The 18,708-nt window shown below is 40.7% G+C and overlaps 1 protein-coding gene across 3 annotated transcripts in view; it reads right to left on the bottom strand.

Annotated features, from left to right (window-relative positions):
* The window catches only part of LOC120916530 (carnitine O-palmitoyltransferase 1, liver isoform-like), a 149,094-nt gene that overhangs the window by 45,500 nt on the left and 84,886 nt on the right, over window positions 1–18,708 (bottom strand). For 2 of the 3 annotated variants that reach the window (XM_040327555.1, XM_040327554.1), the window contains exons 8-11: window positions 16,699–16,806; window positions 11,710–11,797; window positions 2,760–2,955; window positions 1,394–1,582 (exon numbers count right to left, since the gene is read on the bottom strand). In XM_040327555.1, the coding sequence (XP_040183489.1) occupies window positions 1,394–1,582; window positions 2,760–2,955; window positions 11,710–11,797; window positions 16,699–16,806 (581 nt within the window). Of the gene's footprint in view, window positions 1–1,393; window positions 1,583–2,759; window positions 2,956–10,692; window positions 10,778–11,709; window positions 11,798–16,698; window positions 16,807–18,708 lie in introns of all 3 variants that reach the window. The other variant, XM_040327556.1, reaches the window with a different exon arrangement.

Here is an 18,708-nt window from a genome sequence, read left to right as displayed (position 1 = left end):
TCATGCTTACTAGCCGCAATCGCGGCTTTGTTTACTTCCGGGAACCCGGGCGTGACATCATCACATCGCGCCCGGGCCTCCGACAGTCATAGAGATGACTGGTGACCATCTGGTCACCAGTCATTTCTATGCTCCCCATCAGGCGCTGGACGATTCTTTCTCCGGGCCCCCGATGGCACAAGAGAGCCCGGAGAAGCACCGGATGGCGGCGGGAGGTGGGGGGGGGGATGTCCCCTCCCGCCGCCTATAGGAATGATCAAGCAGCGAAACCGCCGCTATGATCATTCTTATGGTGCGCAGAATCGCCGCTGGCAAACAATAATATCTGAATGATGCCTCTAGCTGCAGGCATCATTCAGATATCCCCTCACAAAGCCCAGGAAGTCATATGACATCCACCCGGGATGGGAGATCCCCTCTGTGGACGTCATATGACAATGGGCCGGTACGGAAGTGGTTAAGCCTAGGTTCACACTGAATCCGTTTTGCAGTACAATTCGAAGGAGCAGCTCCAGTGCGAGTTGATGTGGTTCAGAAGTGATTATAATGCGTTTTTGATACTATTTGAATATAGCAAGTCAGTCTCATTCTCTCTTGCTGACATGGACCAAGAATGTGAGATAAGGAACAAAAATTTACAGTGTTATCTTAGGACAGATGAGCAATCTGCATGTAATTTCCATTCAAGTCTTTGTAGCTACAAATTGCACCACAGTGCACCAAAAACTCACACACGCCCATTTTTAAAATCACATTGGAATTACACTGCATAAATGTAAACAGCCTTCATAGAAACTTATGTTACTTCACTTGTGATGCCATTTCATGAGCTCTGGAACACATCAGAAATCACATCAGTGTGAACCAGGGCTTAGCCTTCACTTTTTAGATATGCTACGTACATCCAGAGAGCTAAAATGGTTAAGACAACACAACAGAGAACAACATTTTTTTGTAGATCTTACAAATTATTTCTACCAAACAATTAAAATTACTGTACTATAAAGACAATTTTTAAAGAACTCCTCTGGTCAAGAAACTTGAACCAAGAAAATATTTAGGTTGCCAATGCCAAATTTGTTTTGAAAATGCCATTTGCCTGGCTATTATGTTTCAAATGCTTCATTACCTTTAGTCACTGATCTTGAACAAGCATGAGGATCATGAGTTTGAATCTTGCTCTGCTTTGCAAAGCTTTTACTAGGTCAGGGACAAAGTAGTGTAGTCAGAGCCAGCCAGAAAAATGCCATGTTTGGAAGGAGGACAGTAACTGCAGCCCTAATATGTCTCCCTGTACATGTTGCCCCTACATATATATATACACACACACACACACACACACACACACACACACACACACACACACACACACACACACACACCCTGTATGTACCTGTCATAGCATTGCCCATGTAATAGAGATTTAGCATAGGCATCCAATGAATCCACTGGATCTTCACTACGAAATCCCTTCTCGCTTTCATCTAAGGTGACAAAGAAAGCTGCTTTCTCCACTAGATCCAACGACTGCAGGTTTTTCCCACTGCGGAAGTATGCTTTACGAGCTCTGGCCCATGTTGCCCTACAAACAAGATCAAGAAAATACCTAACATTCAGATTCTTTTGTGGGCAGTTATGCAATAAAAACAACCAAGAGAACAATCAGGTACAAAATGGAGATACTGAAACAGTTACTTGGATGTACAATCAGTGTCCAGACCATAAACAGTAATATTGTGCTTAAGCCGGCCATAGACCAGTTCGAATCTCCTGCTGGACTGGCAGAGATTTGAACCATGTATGGGAAGGCTAAATGTACCCAAGTTGATCGATCAACTTGATTACAGCCAGCCTGCTGGATTTTACATGGCTCTGGCAGGAGGAATTCCCCCATCAACACTGACAAATTGTAGTTGCAGGAAAGAAAAATCGCGCTGTCTATGGCTGGCTTTAGAAGAATGTTCCTGAAGATGCAGATAGAGGGGGAAGAGGGAGAAAGCGGGCAGCACTGGCAACACTTATGGCGACACTCATCTCGGCATGAACAATAGTGAACAGGGCAGAGTTTCTACCTTGCCTGGTTAAAGTTGGAGGATGGGGGCCAGCACAATTACATGACATTATCACCTGATCCATCACCTCATGTCTGGGAGTGCCTTTAGACCTTATGTGTGTGCCAATGCTCTGATGCCACTAATCTTAAACACTACCGTAAGTCCCCTACTTACGAACGAGTTCCGTTCTGGAAACTTGTTTGCAAGTTCAACTTGTTCGTAAGTCCAGCAAAGATCAGCCCTTGCAGACAAAGGCTGCGAGGAGCCCTGATCAGTGTGTTCTGGTGAGGGGGTGAGCCCCCGTCAGAACACAAATGCACAGCATTGGAGGTCGCTGCAACAACATTACTTGTATTGGTATGGAGATCTGTCAGTTTTTTTTTCATTCAGCCCGCTGGGTTGAATAAAAAAATAAACTGGAGTGTGTGTACCCAGTTTTACAAGATTAGACATGTTTGTATCTGTGAAAGTCCGTAAGTAGAATGTCCGTATGTAGGTGACTTGCTGTATTTGTTTGACACGGTTTGACTATATACACACTATATATATATATATATATATATATATATATATATATATATATATATATATATATATATATATATATATATATATATATATATATATATATATATATATATATATATATATATATATATAAAAAAATATATAATAAAAAAAGCAAAAAACAAATAGGCACCTTACCTCTCTCCAGCAGTTAAAGCAGCTAGTTTCTCCTCGCCAGGCTGAGAAGGGCTAGTGTCCTCCAGAATGTTCTGGAACTGCAGCTCAAGTTCCTTAGGGTTCAGCAAACGTCCGCTATTGTAGACCCAGACTCTGAAGAAACGCCCCTTGTGATACACCACTATGTGCTTACTATCAGAGTAGTGTTGGATGCTGTCTACACAGAGATTAGCATGAAAGAGGGTAAACATCTTTAAAGGCATTCATTAACAAAATGTTTCTATTGTGTCTATTCTAAATACACAAGCAACATATCAAATATGGGCACATTTTTTAATAAAATATAAAGCAAGCTTACCTAATTCTACTACTAGTCTTCAAAGAGTACAAAAATGCAATACTCTATGCAAGTGGCAATTTTTCCTTAAAGAATAAGCAGATTTTGGGCGCCAAGAAGTTGCTAGGATAGTTCTATTACGTGGTTGCTCCAGGTCTTCCCTGCCACCAGCCTTCAAATCATGATTTTTATACAGCCCATGCCTTATTAAGAGAACACATATTCCCTTCCACATACCAACTTGCCAATTATGTGGGTGTGTGGAAGGGAATAAGGCGCATCTAAATCAAATGCAGAAGGTCTAAACCTTGCAACTTTTAAGATCAAAATAAATCTGAGAAGTTTGAAGTTTAGGCGATATCCTTACCCCACTACTTCAACAGAAATAGAAAAGGTGAAAGAGAATATTTGCAACTGCTTGATTTTCCTGCATGCAGTACAGGAGCCTTAAACTTATAATTACTTTTTTTCAAAGTAATACACAATAAGACCTACAGTGCCTTGCAAAATCATTCACCCCTCTTGGCATTTCCGTGGTTTGTTGCCTCACAACCTAGAATTAACATTGACTGTTTGAGGATTTGCATTATTTAAATTTACAGAACATGCTCACAACTTTGCTTCACAGTAATAAAAAAAAAAAATCTTCAAACAACAAATAGGAAAAAATAAGAGAAAAAGTCAACGTGCATAACTATTTACCCCCCTAACGTCAATACTTCTGCGGTCATCACAGCTCCAAGTCGCTTGGGATAAGTCTCTATGAGCTTGTCACATCTTGCCACTGAGATTTTTGCCCATTCCTCCTTGCAAAACTGCTCCAGCTCCTTTAAGTTGGATGGTTTGCGCTTGTGAACCGCAATCTTTAAGTCCAACCATAGATTTTCTATTGGATTGAGGTCTGGGCTTCGACTAGGCCATTCCAACACATTTACATGTTTCCCCTTAAACCACTCAAGTGTTGCTTTAGCAGTGTGTTTGAGGTCATTGTCCTGCTGGAAGGTGAACCTCAAATCACACACACAGAGAAGTACAGGTTTTGCTCAAGAATATCCCTGTATTTAGCAACATCCATCTTTCCCTCAACTCTGACCAGTTTCCCAGTCCTGACTGCTGAAAAACATCCCCACAGCATGATGCTGCCACCACCATGTTTCACTGTGGGGATGGAGTTCTTGGGTGATGTGATGTGTTGGGTTTGTGCCAGACACAGCATTTTCTTTCATGGCCAAAATGTTAAATTTTAGTATTTTTCAACCAGAACACCTTCCTTTTGCTGAAAGTAATGTCTTTCTTCTGGCCACTCTGCCATAAAGCCTAACTCTATGGAGCGTACGGTTTATTGTCATCCTATGTACAGATACTCCAGTCTCTGCTGTGGAACTCTGCAGCTCCTCCAGGGTTACCATGGGTCTCAGTGCTGCCTCTCTAAAAAATGCCCTCCTTGCCCGCTCTGTGAGTTTTGGTGTGCGACTGGCAGTTGGCTGTTGTGCCATGTTCTTTCCATTTGGTTATGATCGATTTGATGGTACTCCTAGGGATCATCAAAGATTTAGATTTTTTTCCTTGGTTTTTGGTTAGTGGTGCCTCTTGCTTAGGTGTTGCAGCCTCTAGGGCCTTTCAAAAAGGTGTGTATTTGTAATGACAGATGACGTGACACTTAGATTGCACACAGGTGGACATACTTTCCCCAATTATGTGACTTCTGAAGGTAATTGAAATGGGAAAAGGAAATTGTTGGGACTTTAATTTAAACAGAACACTAGGGCAGAGTGATTCAATATGATAAAAAAATATTTATTAATGGCATGCAAGGGCACAATGCAATGTAGGTAAACAGGATAGATCAATAAATGAGTTACAATGTATAACAGACGCATGATTGGTAAATCATATAGCATTCTAATAGTAACAAAAATAAACATAATAACACGATAAACAATGAAGCCAGCAATGTGACCCAGAATGACATATAACCATAATAAATATTAAAATACACTTGATTCAGAAAAATATCAAGCCCATAGTAATAAACACCTTAAGGGTTTTATATGCCCTGACCTGATTTAAATATTTTCACTTTTATCATTATAGTTTTTGCCTTTGACTAGTTCAGTTCACAATTTTAATGCATAATTTATTATTTGTTACAGAAACCCTCATGGCTTTCGCTGTTATACCTATCACTACATTATTACCTTGTCAATTTGGGTGTCCCCTGCCGCCGCTTTGCAGCCACTTCAGCTCCCGGGGATATGATCTCTCAGCCCCCAAATCCCTTCTATCAGTTTTCCTACTGCTTATATTGTTTTACCAAATACCCATAGGTAAGATTGTTAGGATCACCGTGTAGTGTTCCCTCTCTTCCCTTTCTAATTAATTACCATTAATTAGTTTCTCTTTATCAACTATTATTTATTGTAGGTTACCCCAGTCCCTAGCGGCTCCTGATGAGTGGAGTTATTCCACGAAACGCTTCGAGCATACGAACATACAATATAGCCGTCATGTCACAGTGAAGGTGTTTATTACTATGGGCTTGATATTTTTCTGAATCATCAATTGTATTTTACTATTTATTATGGTTATATGTCATTCTGGGTCACATTGATTGTTTCATTGTTTATCATGTGTTATGTTTATTTTTGTTACTATAATAATGCTATATTATTTACCAATCATGCTTACGTTAAACATTGTAACTCATTTATTGATCTATCCTGTATTGCATTGTGCCCTAGCATGCCATTAATAAATATTTTTTAGCATATTGAATGACTCACTCTGCCCTAGTGTTCTGTTTTAATTAAAGTCCCAACAATTTCCTTCTCCCATTTCATGTTGCCGGGGATAGAGGCCTACGTGCCGGATGGCCATAGCCTCATTTAAAGTCCCACCCAATTAGGTTTTAAATTTAGTAATTTAAACTCCATATTCTGAAGGTAATTGGTTGCACCAGAGCTTTTTATGGGCTTCATAACAAAGGGGGTAAATACATACGCACATGCCAATTATTTTTTTATTTCTGAAAAATTGTTTTATGTATAGATTTTTCTAATTTTACATCACCAATTTAGTTTATTGTTTTCTAATCCATCACATATAATTCAGACAAAAAAACATTGAACTAAAGGCTTCAATGTAACAAAATACGTAAAAAGCCAAGGGGGGTGAATACTTTTGCAGGGCACTGTATCCCAGAAGTAAAGAACCTTAAATGTTATCAGATTTAGCAAGCCATAGCATTTTAAAATACTGTCTGTTGGATATATAATGTAAGGTTTAGTTACATTAACTGCACATAACATTTAGGGGTTGATTTACAAAAGGCAATTGGAGTGTGCACTTTGCATAATGCAGTTGCTCCAAAGTTTAGTAAATTTGGTAAAGCAGTATTTTTCAACAAATACCCAATCACGTGCAAGTAAAATAAAAAATACAAATAAAAAAATGTTTTGCTTATTTTTGCTTGCACGTGATTGGAAGATGAATGTTAACAGAGCTTCTGCTCATTTACTAAGCTCTGGAGGAACTGCACATGCAGAGTGCAACTGCACTTTGTAAAGTGCAAAGTCTATTTGCCTTTAGTATATAAACCACTTCGTCTTTTGATCCAGTGGTTCCCTCTTCGTATACACATTTTGGATATTTTCATTTAAAGTGAGGCAGTCAAGGTAACAATTGTACTGTAATTTTTTTTAGCAGACAAATGTATTTTACAATACACACTGCAAGCAGCATTAGATGCATAGGGAACATTTAAAGGCACACTAACCCTATGTTTTCATTTGAATCTAAATGTCTGTAAGGCAAAACATTGACAAGGCGCTACAGACCCATTAAGTTTGCAGCCTATATTTTTTTTGTCAGATACTGACAAAAAGACAAAAAAAATCACTAAAGAAGTAAAAGCAGAATCATTGCCCACAGCAATCAATGAGGTTGCGAATTTCATCCTCAAACTAGTTTTGTTCTTGGCTCCCCCTCTTCTCCCTGTGTTCCAAAATCGTGCCACATGCTATGGGGGTACACATGCATGCTTGCTCCATAGACACACTTCGATCTCACAACATTTGATTGACAGCAGCAGGAGCCAATGCACCACTCTGCTACCCAAGAGAAGAGATCCAGCCATGCACAGTGAATTGAGGACTCAGGTAAGTATTTAGGTAGGTGGGGGAAGACAGCAAGCTCTAAAAAATGTTTTTTTTACCTTAAAGTGGAGTTCCAGCCTTTTAATGCTTATTAAAAGTCAGCAGCTACAAAAAGTATAGCTGCTAACTCTTAATAACCAGTCACTTACCTATTCCATGGTCCAGCGATGCGGCCGCACGGAGCTTCGCTCCTCTCCCCTGCGCTTCCATATACACTCTGGGCACCCGGCCGTGACAGCTTTCAGCTTCACGGCCGGGCACTCACTGTGCATGCGCAAGTAGCACTGCGCTCCCTGTCACGTGTCCCAGGAGATCGCCTAGAGAGAGGGGCCACCTAGGGGCAGAGGAGGAGTCGCCTAGGCGGTCCCTACGAGAAAGTAGGAAGTGGGACAGGAAGTCTCACTCCTAATGAACCCACCCCCCGCAAAAAAAATGACATGCCAAATGTGGCATGTAAGGGGGCGAGGAGTGCTTAAAGCGGAAGTTCCACTTTTGAATGGAAATGCATTAAGGTATAAAATAGGATTTTTAGAACAGCTTACCTATAAAATCCCTTTCTTGGAGTACATCACGGGACACAGAGCAGCCATAGCAATTACTATGCAAGTTATACAACACCTATAGGTGAATGGACACTGGCATACCAAAGAGACAGGAAGTTCCCCTCTGTATAAGCACTCCTTCACAGGAAGCACATCAGTTTTTTTGTGGTAAGGGATCTCGCGCCAAAAAAAATGTGAATAAAGGAATAAATGAATAAAGCTGCTCCCCACAAAAATTCAAACTTGAATCTAATGTATGGAAAAGGTGGATAAGGGGGCGCTAGTGAGCCAAATACATATAAAAATTAATCAAAGATATACAATTAGATACATAAAGTGCATGTGCAATGATAATAATAAAAAACTCGTGATATAATAAAGAAAAAGGTGTGCAAGTACACACAACAAAAGTCCATATAGTGAAATGAATGATCTATTAAAAGTCCATAGAGATCTGGGTTTTCACTGTGCCTGTGGTAAATAAATTAGTAGAATTCCACCTTCACCGATCTAAGACACCCAAACGTGTGTAAACAGATGGACCCTTACCGCATGGAGTTGACCTAGTTCGTTAGAAAGAGGTCAAATAAAGCTTAATTGTCACCTAAGGACAAAGATAGGAATGCCTGGAGTTCCTGCTGGTCAGCTGGTATGGAGCGTCATAAAATATAAAAGAGAGATATCGCCATCGTATAATACTGTTTATTAAAGGTTAAAACATAGAAAATGCCGAATGGAGGCTTACTTTTGTGGTGCCCGCATCCCGGCACTGAGGCTTGAGGCTATGTGAAGCAGCGGATCGTGTGTCCGGAATATGGAGAGGATGATGTCCGCGCTGGTGGAGTCTCCGGCGTGCGCTTCACCTCGCTTGAGCCGAGAAACCAGCCGGACCGGAAGTTTACTTTGCGTGGTCTGCGTGTCGCCTCGACGTGATCGGTGAAGGTGGAATTCTACTAATTTATTTACCACAGGCACAGTGAAAACCCAGATCTCTATGGACTTTTAATAGATCATTCATTTCACTATATGGACTTTTGTTGTGTGTACTTGCACACCTTTTTCTTTATTATATCACAAGTTTTTTATTATTATCATTGCACATGCACTTTATGTATCTAATTGTATATCTTTGATTAATTTTTATATGTATTTGGCTCACTAGCGCCCCCTTATCCACCTTTTCCATACATTAGATTCAAGTTTGAATTTTTGTGGGGAGCAGCTTTATTCATTTATTCCTTTATTCACATTTTTTTGGCGCGAGATCCCTTACCACAAAAAAACTGATGTGCTTCCTGTGAAGGAGTGGTTATACAGAGGGGAACTTCCTGTCTCTTTGGTATGCCAGTGTCCATTCACCTATAGGTGTTGTATAACTTGCATAGTAATTGCTATGGCTGCTCTGTGTCCCGTGATGTACTCCAAGAAAGGGATTTTATAGGTAAGCTGTTCTAAAAATCCTATTTTATACCTTAATGCATTTCCATTCAAAAGTGGAACTTCCGCTTTAAGCACTCCTCCCAGTTTTTTTAGCAAAGAGGGGAGGGACATCTGTGTCCTGTGATGTACTTTTCTTTATCGTACAGCTTGCCACAGAGCCGGTCCAGTCTTGGCGTCATCACAACCATGGAGTCGGGATCCACCTAGATCCCTGGACCGCAATCCAGCTCAGCCTCTCATCAAGAGACCGACAGTCACCAGCTCTCTGTTCGGGGAGCTGTGTGAACCAAGCGATCGACTATGTTCGATCGCTCGGTTCACAGTGTAGAGGCGCCAGGGGACCCATGCTGCATTCACCTAGGTAAGTATGAATAAAAAAATAAAAAAAATAAAAACACACATACTTCTCTTAACTTTCTAAGTGTAGGAGAAGGAACAGTTGGGATTTAAAGGGGTTGTTAAAATTCATGTTTTTTCACCTTAATGCATCCTATGCATTAAGGTGAAAAAACATCTGATGTTTGCCGCCCCCCCCCCCCCCCCCCGGTTTACTTACCTAAGCCCTCGAAAGTCCCGTGTTGAGAAACGCGCTTGATCTCGGCCTGGTCTTCTCAGGTCTTCATTGGATAGATTGATAGCAGTGCAGCCATTGGCTCGTACTGCTGTCAATCAACTCCAATGATGCAAAGGGTTGGAGACGAGTCCTGTAGTTGGCAGCTATGGATGGCTAGGGAGCGCGCCCGCAAGGTAACTCCCTTGGGAGAGCGCTTCCCAGGGGGTTACTAATAGCGGGGAGGAGCCAAGACAGCTGCCAAGGGACCCCAGAAGACGAGGATCAGGGCCACTCTGTGCAAAACGAGCTGCACAGTGGAGGGAAGTATGACCTGATATTTAAAAAAAAAAAATGTTTTAAAGCTTTACAGCCCCTTTAAAGTTAAACTGAAGACTCATTAGAACAGACCTCCAGCAAGCAGGGTATTATCACAGAAGACACATGCAATGTCTTTGCCAGCGCTGGCAAGGGACCTGGACCTTTAGATAGGAGGCAAATTTAGGTAGGCTTAGGTTTACACATTTTATAGATCTATTCTAGAAACATAGAATACAGGGTGCACCCATGTCACTGTTTTTTTTTTTAGAGAAATCTTGGTTTTAATATTAAGCATTTTATCTTTAGCGGTGTGTGCCTTTAAAAACATTCCCTGAATAGTGTTATTTTGTTTAAGGCAAAATTAGGTTGCTTATTCTTTAAACCAATATGGCAGTAATGATCTGGACAGATGGAAGAAGAGAAAGCACAAAGAAGAGACTAAAATGCCACTTCAAACTGCAGAACTTGGGCAAATTACCTGACACTGCTGTGCACTACTGACAGTAAGCGAGATTCAGCACCATGCTCGAAAGCGGTAAGCACATTTGAGGGTTCTAGTTTTTATATGCTGTAAGTCAGTGATCCTTCAGATACACAAGATTGTTCCTACCTGTATCAATTCCTGGAATACGCGCCGTGTTAAACATACGCTCATACTGAGCAGAGCACATAGGCAAACAATCTTGGATCAACAGCTGTATAAAGGGCAAAAAGGGACCAACACCAAAGAACACAAGACAAAAAAAACGCAAGGAAAACACAGCAAATGATGACAGATTTAAGACCAAGGGTGCGTAAATTACAAAATTAAAAAGGTGAAAATAGACAATACATGGGGAGACAATGATTTTAATAGACAAACAGTTTTGGATTGTGTGCATTGTGGGTAAATGATCAATTAATATAGCAGGATGCAAAGACACAAAAATAAATAAAAAATAAAAAAAGGAAAGAAAGAAAAAACACAGAAAGGAGAAGAGAAGGAAGCAAAGAAAAGACACTAATCAATAAAGACATTCCACCATTACAGAAAGATTCATCAATATAATACACGTTATATGTTAATCCCAGCATCTGCTGACACAACCGATGCTGCAGGCACACCTTTACCCTTATAGAGTTCAGGTTACCAGTTTAAAGCTCATTAGGTTTTAAAGAATAATATGTTTGGAGCTTTAGAATTGGACTTTATTGCTGTTATTAAAAAACACTTAATAGATACACTGGCCAAGCCAGGATATTTTATGCAGGTCTCAGATGTGTCTGAAAACTAAAAAAATAAAAATAATCTTTGGTTTTAGCTCACTGTCCCCTAGCCATAATTAAAAAAAAAAAAAAAAAACAGTTTTTAATGTACTGAAACTTAAAAAAATGGATCATATGATAGGGAGAGTACAACATCACAGTGAAGCAGTCAAGAAACTGTTCAACATATTAATGCTGCCAGTGTCCAATACAGATGAGCATGCCTCTAAGCAAAAGCTCCAAACATAGAACCCAAAACCTAAAACAGATTTCACACAGATATACCATTTGAAAAGAGAAAAGGAAAACAAATATGGCCTTTGTTAGGACCCATTCACCATAAGGTATAAGGGTTCTGAATGGGGTGCAGCTGCACACTTACCAGTCTCCTCTCCAGGTATGCGGGTGGTATTAAAGGTGCGTTCCCACTGGGACGAGCACAGCGGGATAATAGATCCTGGAACCCTGCTCTGTACCCCGTTATTACACAAAAGGTAGGGACGTCATGGGTACAGAAGCATCGCAGACACACCATGGGGGAAGATAACAATGCAAGAGAGAGTTGACATCACTGTCTAACTTACATTCCCATTATGAAAGCATATTCAAAAATGAGAAACATATTTGCTTTTTAGGTATGAGAGGGCTGCATTTTTTTATGAAGGGTCACAGTTGAATGAATAAAGGAGGCTGGATTTTTTGGGGTTAATTTCCTGAACTTGTCTTTTAGTGGATACATGGAGGCTCTGCCATTGCTGACCAGATGCTGGTTACCTTATTCTCATATCAAGCTTCTGGTTTCAATACTAACAACATTACTATGTGTGAAGAGGTATATCGGCTGGAGATATTAACGCCCATTAACAGGCTATTGTTTATAGCGCGTAAACTTAACGCTATGAAATGTTTTTCGCTGAGCCCGCCATTTGAAGAATGGCGTCTCCAGGTAAAAGGACACCCTCCTGAAAGAACAAGTTTACCGAAATAGGGGCACACTACTATAACTTCTACAAACTCTGGGAGCCAAGATCAGTATGTGGATCAGGATTGCTGACAAAGTGATTGTAATCCTAAAGAAAACAAAGGTCCTGTTTTTTTTAACCACTTAAGGACCGGGCCTATTTTTCAGACTCAGTGTTTACAAGCTAAAATTATTAATTCTTTTGCTAGAAAATGACGTAGAACCCCCAAAACATTCAATATTTTTTTTTCAGACACCCTAGAGAAAATGTCGGCCGTTGCAATACTTTGTCACACCGTATTTGTGCAGCGGTCTTACAAGCGCACTTTTTTTTGCAGAAATACATTTTTTTAAATAAACAAATATGACAACAGTAAAGCCCAATTGTTTTTTACACTGCAAAAGATAATGTTACGTTTCCCCCCAATCTTCTCAGACTGATAAACCAGACACCGAGAGGAGAGACACGGGACCCCGACAAACAAGTCCATGATATCACGATTGGATATCGTTGAATGTTTAACCCTTTAAGGGTTGATGCAGTTTTGCCGAGCATGAGAGTGCAAGGCAACATTATTTGGCGAGTGCATAACCAAAAGGGAAGTGGAAACACTGATTGCACGTGGTGTAGTGAAAGCTGTGAAGATCTCACATCAGGACATTTTCATCTTTTGTTTAAGACCCAAGGTCTCATGTATGGACTGTTTAATCATGGACTTTACTAGATATTGTTTATGATTATTTTTTTTCACCAATTCATGAGGTTTTATCATCATCACCTGTCACTGGGTTCATTGATGTTAATTGATTATTTGGTCAGTGCTATTTACTTTAATTTATATTGTAAATATATTCAAAGATAAGGTTACGCCGAGTAAATTGATACCAAACATGTTACCAATCAAAATTGTGCCCGCTCGTGGAATGGTGACAAAGTTTTACCCTTAAAAATCTCCATATGCGTCGTTAATTTTTTTTTTTTTTTACAGGTTACCAGTTTTGAGTTACAAAGGAGGTCTAGGGCTAGAATTATTGCTCGCACTACAACGATTGTGGTGATACCTCACATGTGTGGTTTTAACATTATTTTCATATGTGGGTGCGACTTGCGTATGCGTTCGCTTCGTGTGCGAGGACAGAGGAGAGCTGCGGACGACAGAGGTACATAAACTGACCACCGTATCAGGGGCTCCACAGCCATGATAACCCTTGGTCAGTTTACAGAGGCGATCAGCCAGGTATTTTAGGTGATATAAAGGGCCAAATTACACAGCACAAGCACTGTGCTGTATAACACGACATGCTTTAAAAAGGAAAAGGATTCCTTTATTTAGGGCAGGGGTCCTCAAACTACGACCCTCCAGCTGTTGTGGAACTACACATCCCATGAGGCATTGTAAAACTCTGACATTCACCGACATGACTAGGCATGATGGTAATTGTAGTTCCTGAACAACTGGATGGCCGTAGTTTGAAGACCCCTGATTTAGGGTTACAGATGCTTTATCTCTGACTTTCCTGATAGGAGTACATGTTTTTGGTCAGTGACTTTCAAAAAAATGAAACCAGAGCTTAAAATAGAACTTTAGGCACAATATTTTTTTTCCATTTTTGATAGAGCAAGGGAGGGTTATAACCCATCAGATTTTTTTCTTGCCACCTGTTCCTTTTCTGAGATTTTCCTCCTCCAGAACTAGTGTCTCCATTGGAAGATTTCCCTATCCCCTTTTCTGGGGACAACCCAAACTTTGGGATTTTTTTTTACTTTCAATTATAATGTTAAACAGGACAAAGTGTGAATCTCCTTAAAAAGGGACACAGAGCAATAAAAACCGACAGGGGTTGTAATACCTCTCCACTCTATCCAAAAGCTAAAAAGTTTTACCTTTAGTTATACTGTAAACATAACACTAAGGCAACTAGATTTTCAGAATGTGGTCACCAGTGGCAGTTCCTATATTTCTCATATTGACAGCAGGTACTATCTGCAGATCAAAATATCTGAAACTTGTTTACAGATTTTCTGCTTTCTAGAGACTTACAAAAGTATGAATCTGAATGCTAAACGAATATTGCACCCAAAGGGTGAATTTGAGGGCAATCCTTGTTCTACCAATCTGTCACCTGTTCCCGGCACCAACAGAACTCACAGGTAACACTTTCACCTTACTGCAGGAGGCATTTGTCTATACACTTCAAAAATGGCAAGATAAAGCAGACATATGCAGGTGCGTTTTTTTCTGTCCTGGAACTACCCAGGAAAACGTACTTCCAAAAGATATACGAATTGAGCGTTATTTGCTCCACTCTACCCTTCCAAATTCAATTAGAAAAAACCTGACCTATTAACCATACAACATTTAAGGGGGTTTCTTATGTAGATGTTTTTTAAATAAATGGTGGGTTTGCACACAACTGCTGTCAAGGGGCGGGGTTAGGGCATGCTGCTTGTTGTTGCTGCTGCTCAGGGTAACCAATACATACAGAACAGCAACTAAATGCACAGTTGGGGCAACCTAAAGATAACCATAAACATGCATACACAAATCTACAATGTTATATAAACAAGAGCACTTAGGTATTTTTAGATCATACTTCTCTTGTGGGTCACAAGAGTGTGCTTACTTTTCAACTCCTGTGACCAAGAATCAGCCTATAGTGGGTATCAGCTGATCCATTTAGCTGGCTTCAACTCTCAATGTGCAGTTGAAATCTGAAGCTAGCTGTGCCAACACTCTCTCCAATTTGGCACCCTCGTGAGTGATTGAGGGGAAAGCGGACAGCGGTGACCGACATTCACTGCTCTCATATCACACTGAAACTGCAGCATAGAGGAGAGTATGTAGGTTTTTTGTTTTAAATTTCCATATTTATCCTTTACCTGTGCGAGGGCCAGGTTTGCCTGCACAGGGATGCAATGGTGTCCGATGCATTCTCATGCAGGCAATCCCATTGATGTCAATTAGGATGCAGTGGCTCCACGGATAGAGTCGCTGGTCCCATTTTGACATCCGTGCAGGTGCGTTTCCCCAAACGTACACTCTTTGCACTTGGATGCAAAGCACCCAGACAGGATGTTAAACTGTAACCTCTCAGGTGCTGAAAAATAAAAATCTTTTTTTCTAATAAGCATGCAAATCATATGCAGTTTAATATTAATATCAATACTACTTAACATCAAACACTACCTAGTAACAATTGTAATAATGTGTTTACAGACAATAATGTGCTTTATATTATCCTGTCAAGGCTCCCGACCTACTAAAAATACTAAGAGTAGGCACTGGGGCAACAGGTGCTTTTCTTTCTAGGCAACTCCTCCTCTGTGCACTCCCATGTGCAAGCTTAAAGTGCAGCCTATTCGATTGTGGTGTAGTAGGTCAAATCGATCCAATTCAAAATCGAGAATACAGTTCTGGCATGCACTTTACAATTGCAGGAGGAGGTGGTTTCCCATGTTCAGAAAAGAAGAGTTGACTAAAAAAAGACATTTGAGAAAAAAGGTACATGAACCTTGTAATGCATGCTTTTACTTTACATTGTTAGTAGGTGTTGCGACAGAAGTATGTTCTTGCTTGTTTTTTTACAAGTATACTTTAAGGCAGGAGTGCCCAACATTTTGAAGCGTGGCATGCCACAATAAGCGGAGTGGGAAAATGACAGGTCCGTGTCTGCTCTGCATATGCAGAGCAGACACAACCCACTCTACTCTATGGGCACTCTGATCCGATGCTGGCTGGCACTGCTGGCGGGTATTGCTGGCTGGTTTCCGACCCGCCATCTGATCAGTGCGACAGGATTCGGTGCTAGAGGAAGCATGCGGCTGCAGTAGGAGAGCAGAGCCGATGCTTCCTGTACCACTCCTGTCACAGTCAGAGTACATTTGGCATCACTCCCCCTGTGACAGGAAACAGCGTAATACAGGAAACATTGTCTCGGCTTCCAGTCTTTACACTGATGCTCAGAATAGCAGGTTGAGAACCTGCAAACTGGGCTTGCCAACCCACCATCCCAAAGCAGAAGGTGGCGGGAGACATCAGAGGGTGCTGCAGGCCAGCGGTTGGGCACCCCTGCTTTAAGGCAGGCCATAGACAGTGCATATTTTTTCTTGCAACCCTTGGTTGCAGTCAAGAAATTTGCACGATTCCCCATCCCTGCCGGGAGAAGACCGTGATTATTGCTAGTGGCTGTAGCAGCCGCTAACTATAATTGCAAGTGCATCCGGCAGGCTGGTTGAACCCATGCTGATCGATCAACTTGGTACATTCAGCCTGCCCCCACACGGTTTAAATCTCTCCCGGTTCCTGCTGAACATCTATGGCCATTCCAACTGGTAATGGTATGCACGTATTCAAAAATATTTTTGCAGGAAATCTTAGTTTAAATGGATAATCGCATCTATAATCTTACCGGTTTAAGTTCCTCACGGCTGAGCTTACGTCTGTAAAGGAGCAGAGCATGGACGATGTTACCTGCACGAGCTGCCTGAATTGGAGTTGGTGTCACATACAAGAAGTCCTAGTGCATAAAACGTACAAATATATCTGTGTAAGAATAGTTATCAATTCACATTTTATTCATGTATTAAGTGCCGACATATTCCAGAAAGCGTTACACAGCAAGGCACATCAGTCCTTGACCAGATGGTCCAACAGGCAAACATACCCAATAAACTGCAACATGCAGCATGATTTCATGCTTGAGCAGGTGGCAAGCTATACAAGTTTGGCTCTAAATTTACTTTCTTTGAAACAGTTGTGCTAAAATAGACCTAATGCCAGTGATGAAGAATAAATTCATCGGGTATGGAATCATGGATATATTGCACTTTACATACACATGGGTTCTGAAGATCTCCGTCCCCAATACTTTTATTCCCAAATGTTTAGACCATTTGATCTTACTACTTTTTTAAAGGGATTATTCTACTAGATAGTATTGCTTACAGTTGATTATGTTCTATATACAAAATGCTATAACGTGTACCATTAGTACCTCAGTTTATAGGTTTCCATGTGTCATACAAGTCAATGTACTGACTCGTTATACCACTGAGCTTTAAAATATATATATATATATATATATATATATATATATATATATATATATATATATATATATATATATATATATATATATATATATATATATATATATATATATATATATATATATATATATATCTGAAGAGAAATTAAAAGTATAGGCCTGATTGCAGACAAATGAAACATCTTTAAGCGCTACAATCCAGCATGTTCTGTCAGGGAAGAAGACACTGAGGATTTGGTATCACTGCCCACAATGCATAAGTGTTTATTTGGGGCTTGAGATTAGGCTGGTAGCGTTTGAGATTAGAAAGGTTCTTTCACCTTTTAGGGCTAGGTTAGCAAAATAACTGATGGGTGTTGTGTGTTGATGTGCGGTTATATTATTTTGGCCAATGGCATGAACGAACGTCCAAAACTTGACATGCTTGAACAAGTTTGCAAAATGTGGCATTATGTTCATTTTTATTAAGCTACTTTTCCTCTTCTGAAGCAAATCCATCCAGGAGAAGAAAATTACTATATGCCTGGAAGTGGGTGCAAATACCTATATTATACAGGTATCTGCACCCCCTTCCCCCCTGAAAGGTGCCAAATGCGACACCGAAGCAGGGGAGGGACCTTCGCTTTAACAATTTTTTCAAATCAATTAATGTTGGAAGAGAAGAAGTACAACCCCGACATCAGCAGAGGGGCAAAAAGGTAGGGTGTTTCACTTACCATATTTATCGGCATATGACACGCTCTGGCGTATAACACGCACCCCAATTTAAAAGAGAAGTTTCAGGAAAAATAAATAAAAATAAACCACTTTGAAGCAAAATAATGGTCAGTGTCCATCTGCAGCCTGTGTGTCCATTTGCAGACTCAACATCTCCTCGTACAGCCGTCATCCCCTGTTCACTCGGCGTCAGCAGTCACATACACAGTCCCGCCTCCGCCATCGGCATTGGACCAGCTCCTGTGATTGACAGAACACTGGTCCAATGCCGGTGGTGGAGGCAGGACTGTGTGTGTGACGTCAGAGCCAAGTAAACAGGAGATTACGGCTCGGTGAATTCCGGCGGCACTCGTTCCCCTCTGAGTCTGAGGTGCACTATCGGTGTATAACACGCACACGTGATTTTCCCCCTATTTTCAGGGGGGAAAAGTGCGTGTTATACGCCGATAAATACGGTATTTTGCAAAACTGGACAACCTCTTAAAAGCAGGACTACATTCTCCTATCCTTTACAGCCTTTACACAAAAAAAAAAGAAGATAAACCAAGGGTTTAAATAGAAGCTTCAGGCTTTTCGATTAGGATGCCGTACGCACGCACGTGAGGACGTGAGTCGCGCTCTTGGGTGAGGAGGAAGGAGCATGGAGGAAGCAGG

The sequence above is a fragment of the Rana temporaria genome, chromosome 10, assembly GCF_905171775.1.
Source record: "Rana temporaria chromosome 10, aRanTem1.1, whole genome shotgun sequence".
Classification (NCBI taxonomy): Eukaryota; Metazoa; Chordata; class Amphibia; order Anura; family Ranidae; genus Rana; species Rana temporaria.
This window is presented reverse-complemented; position numbering and strand designations above follow the sequence as displayed.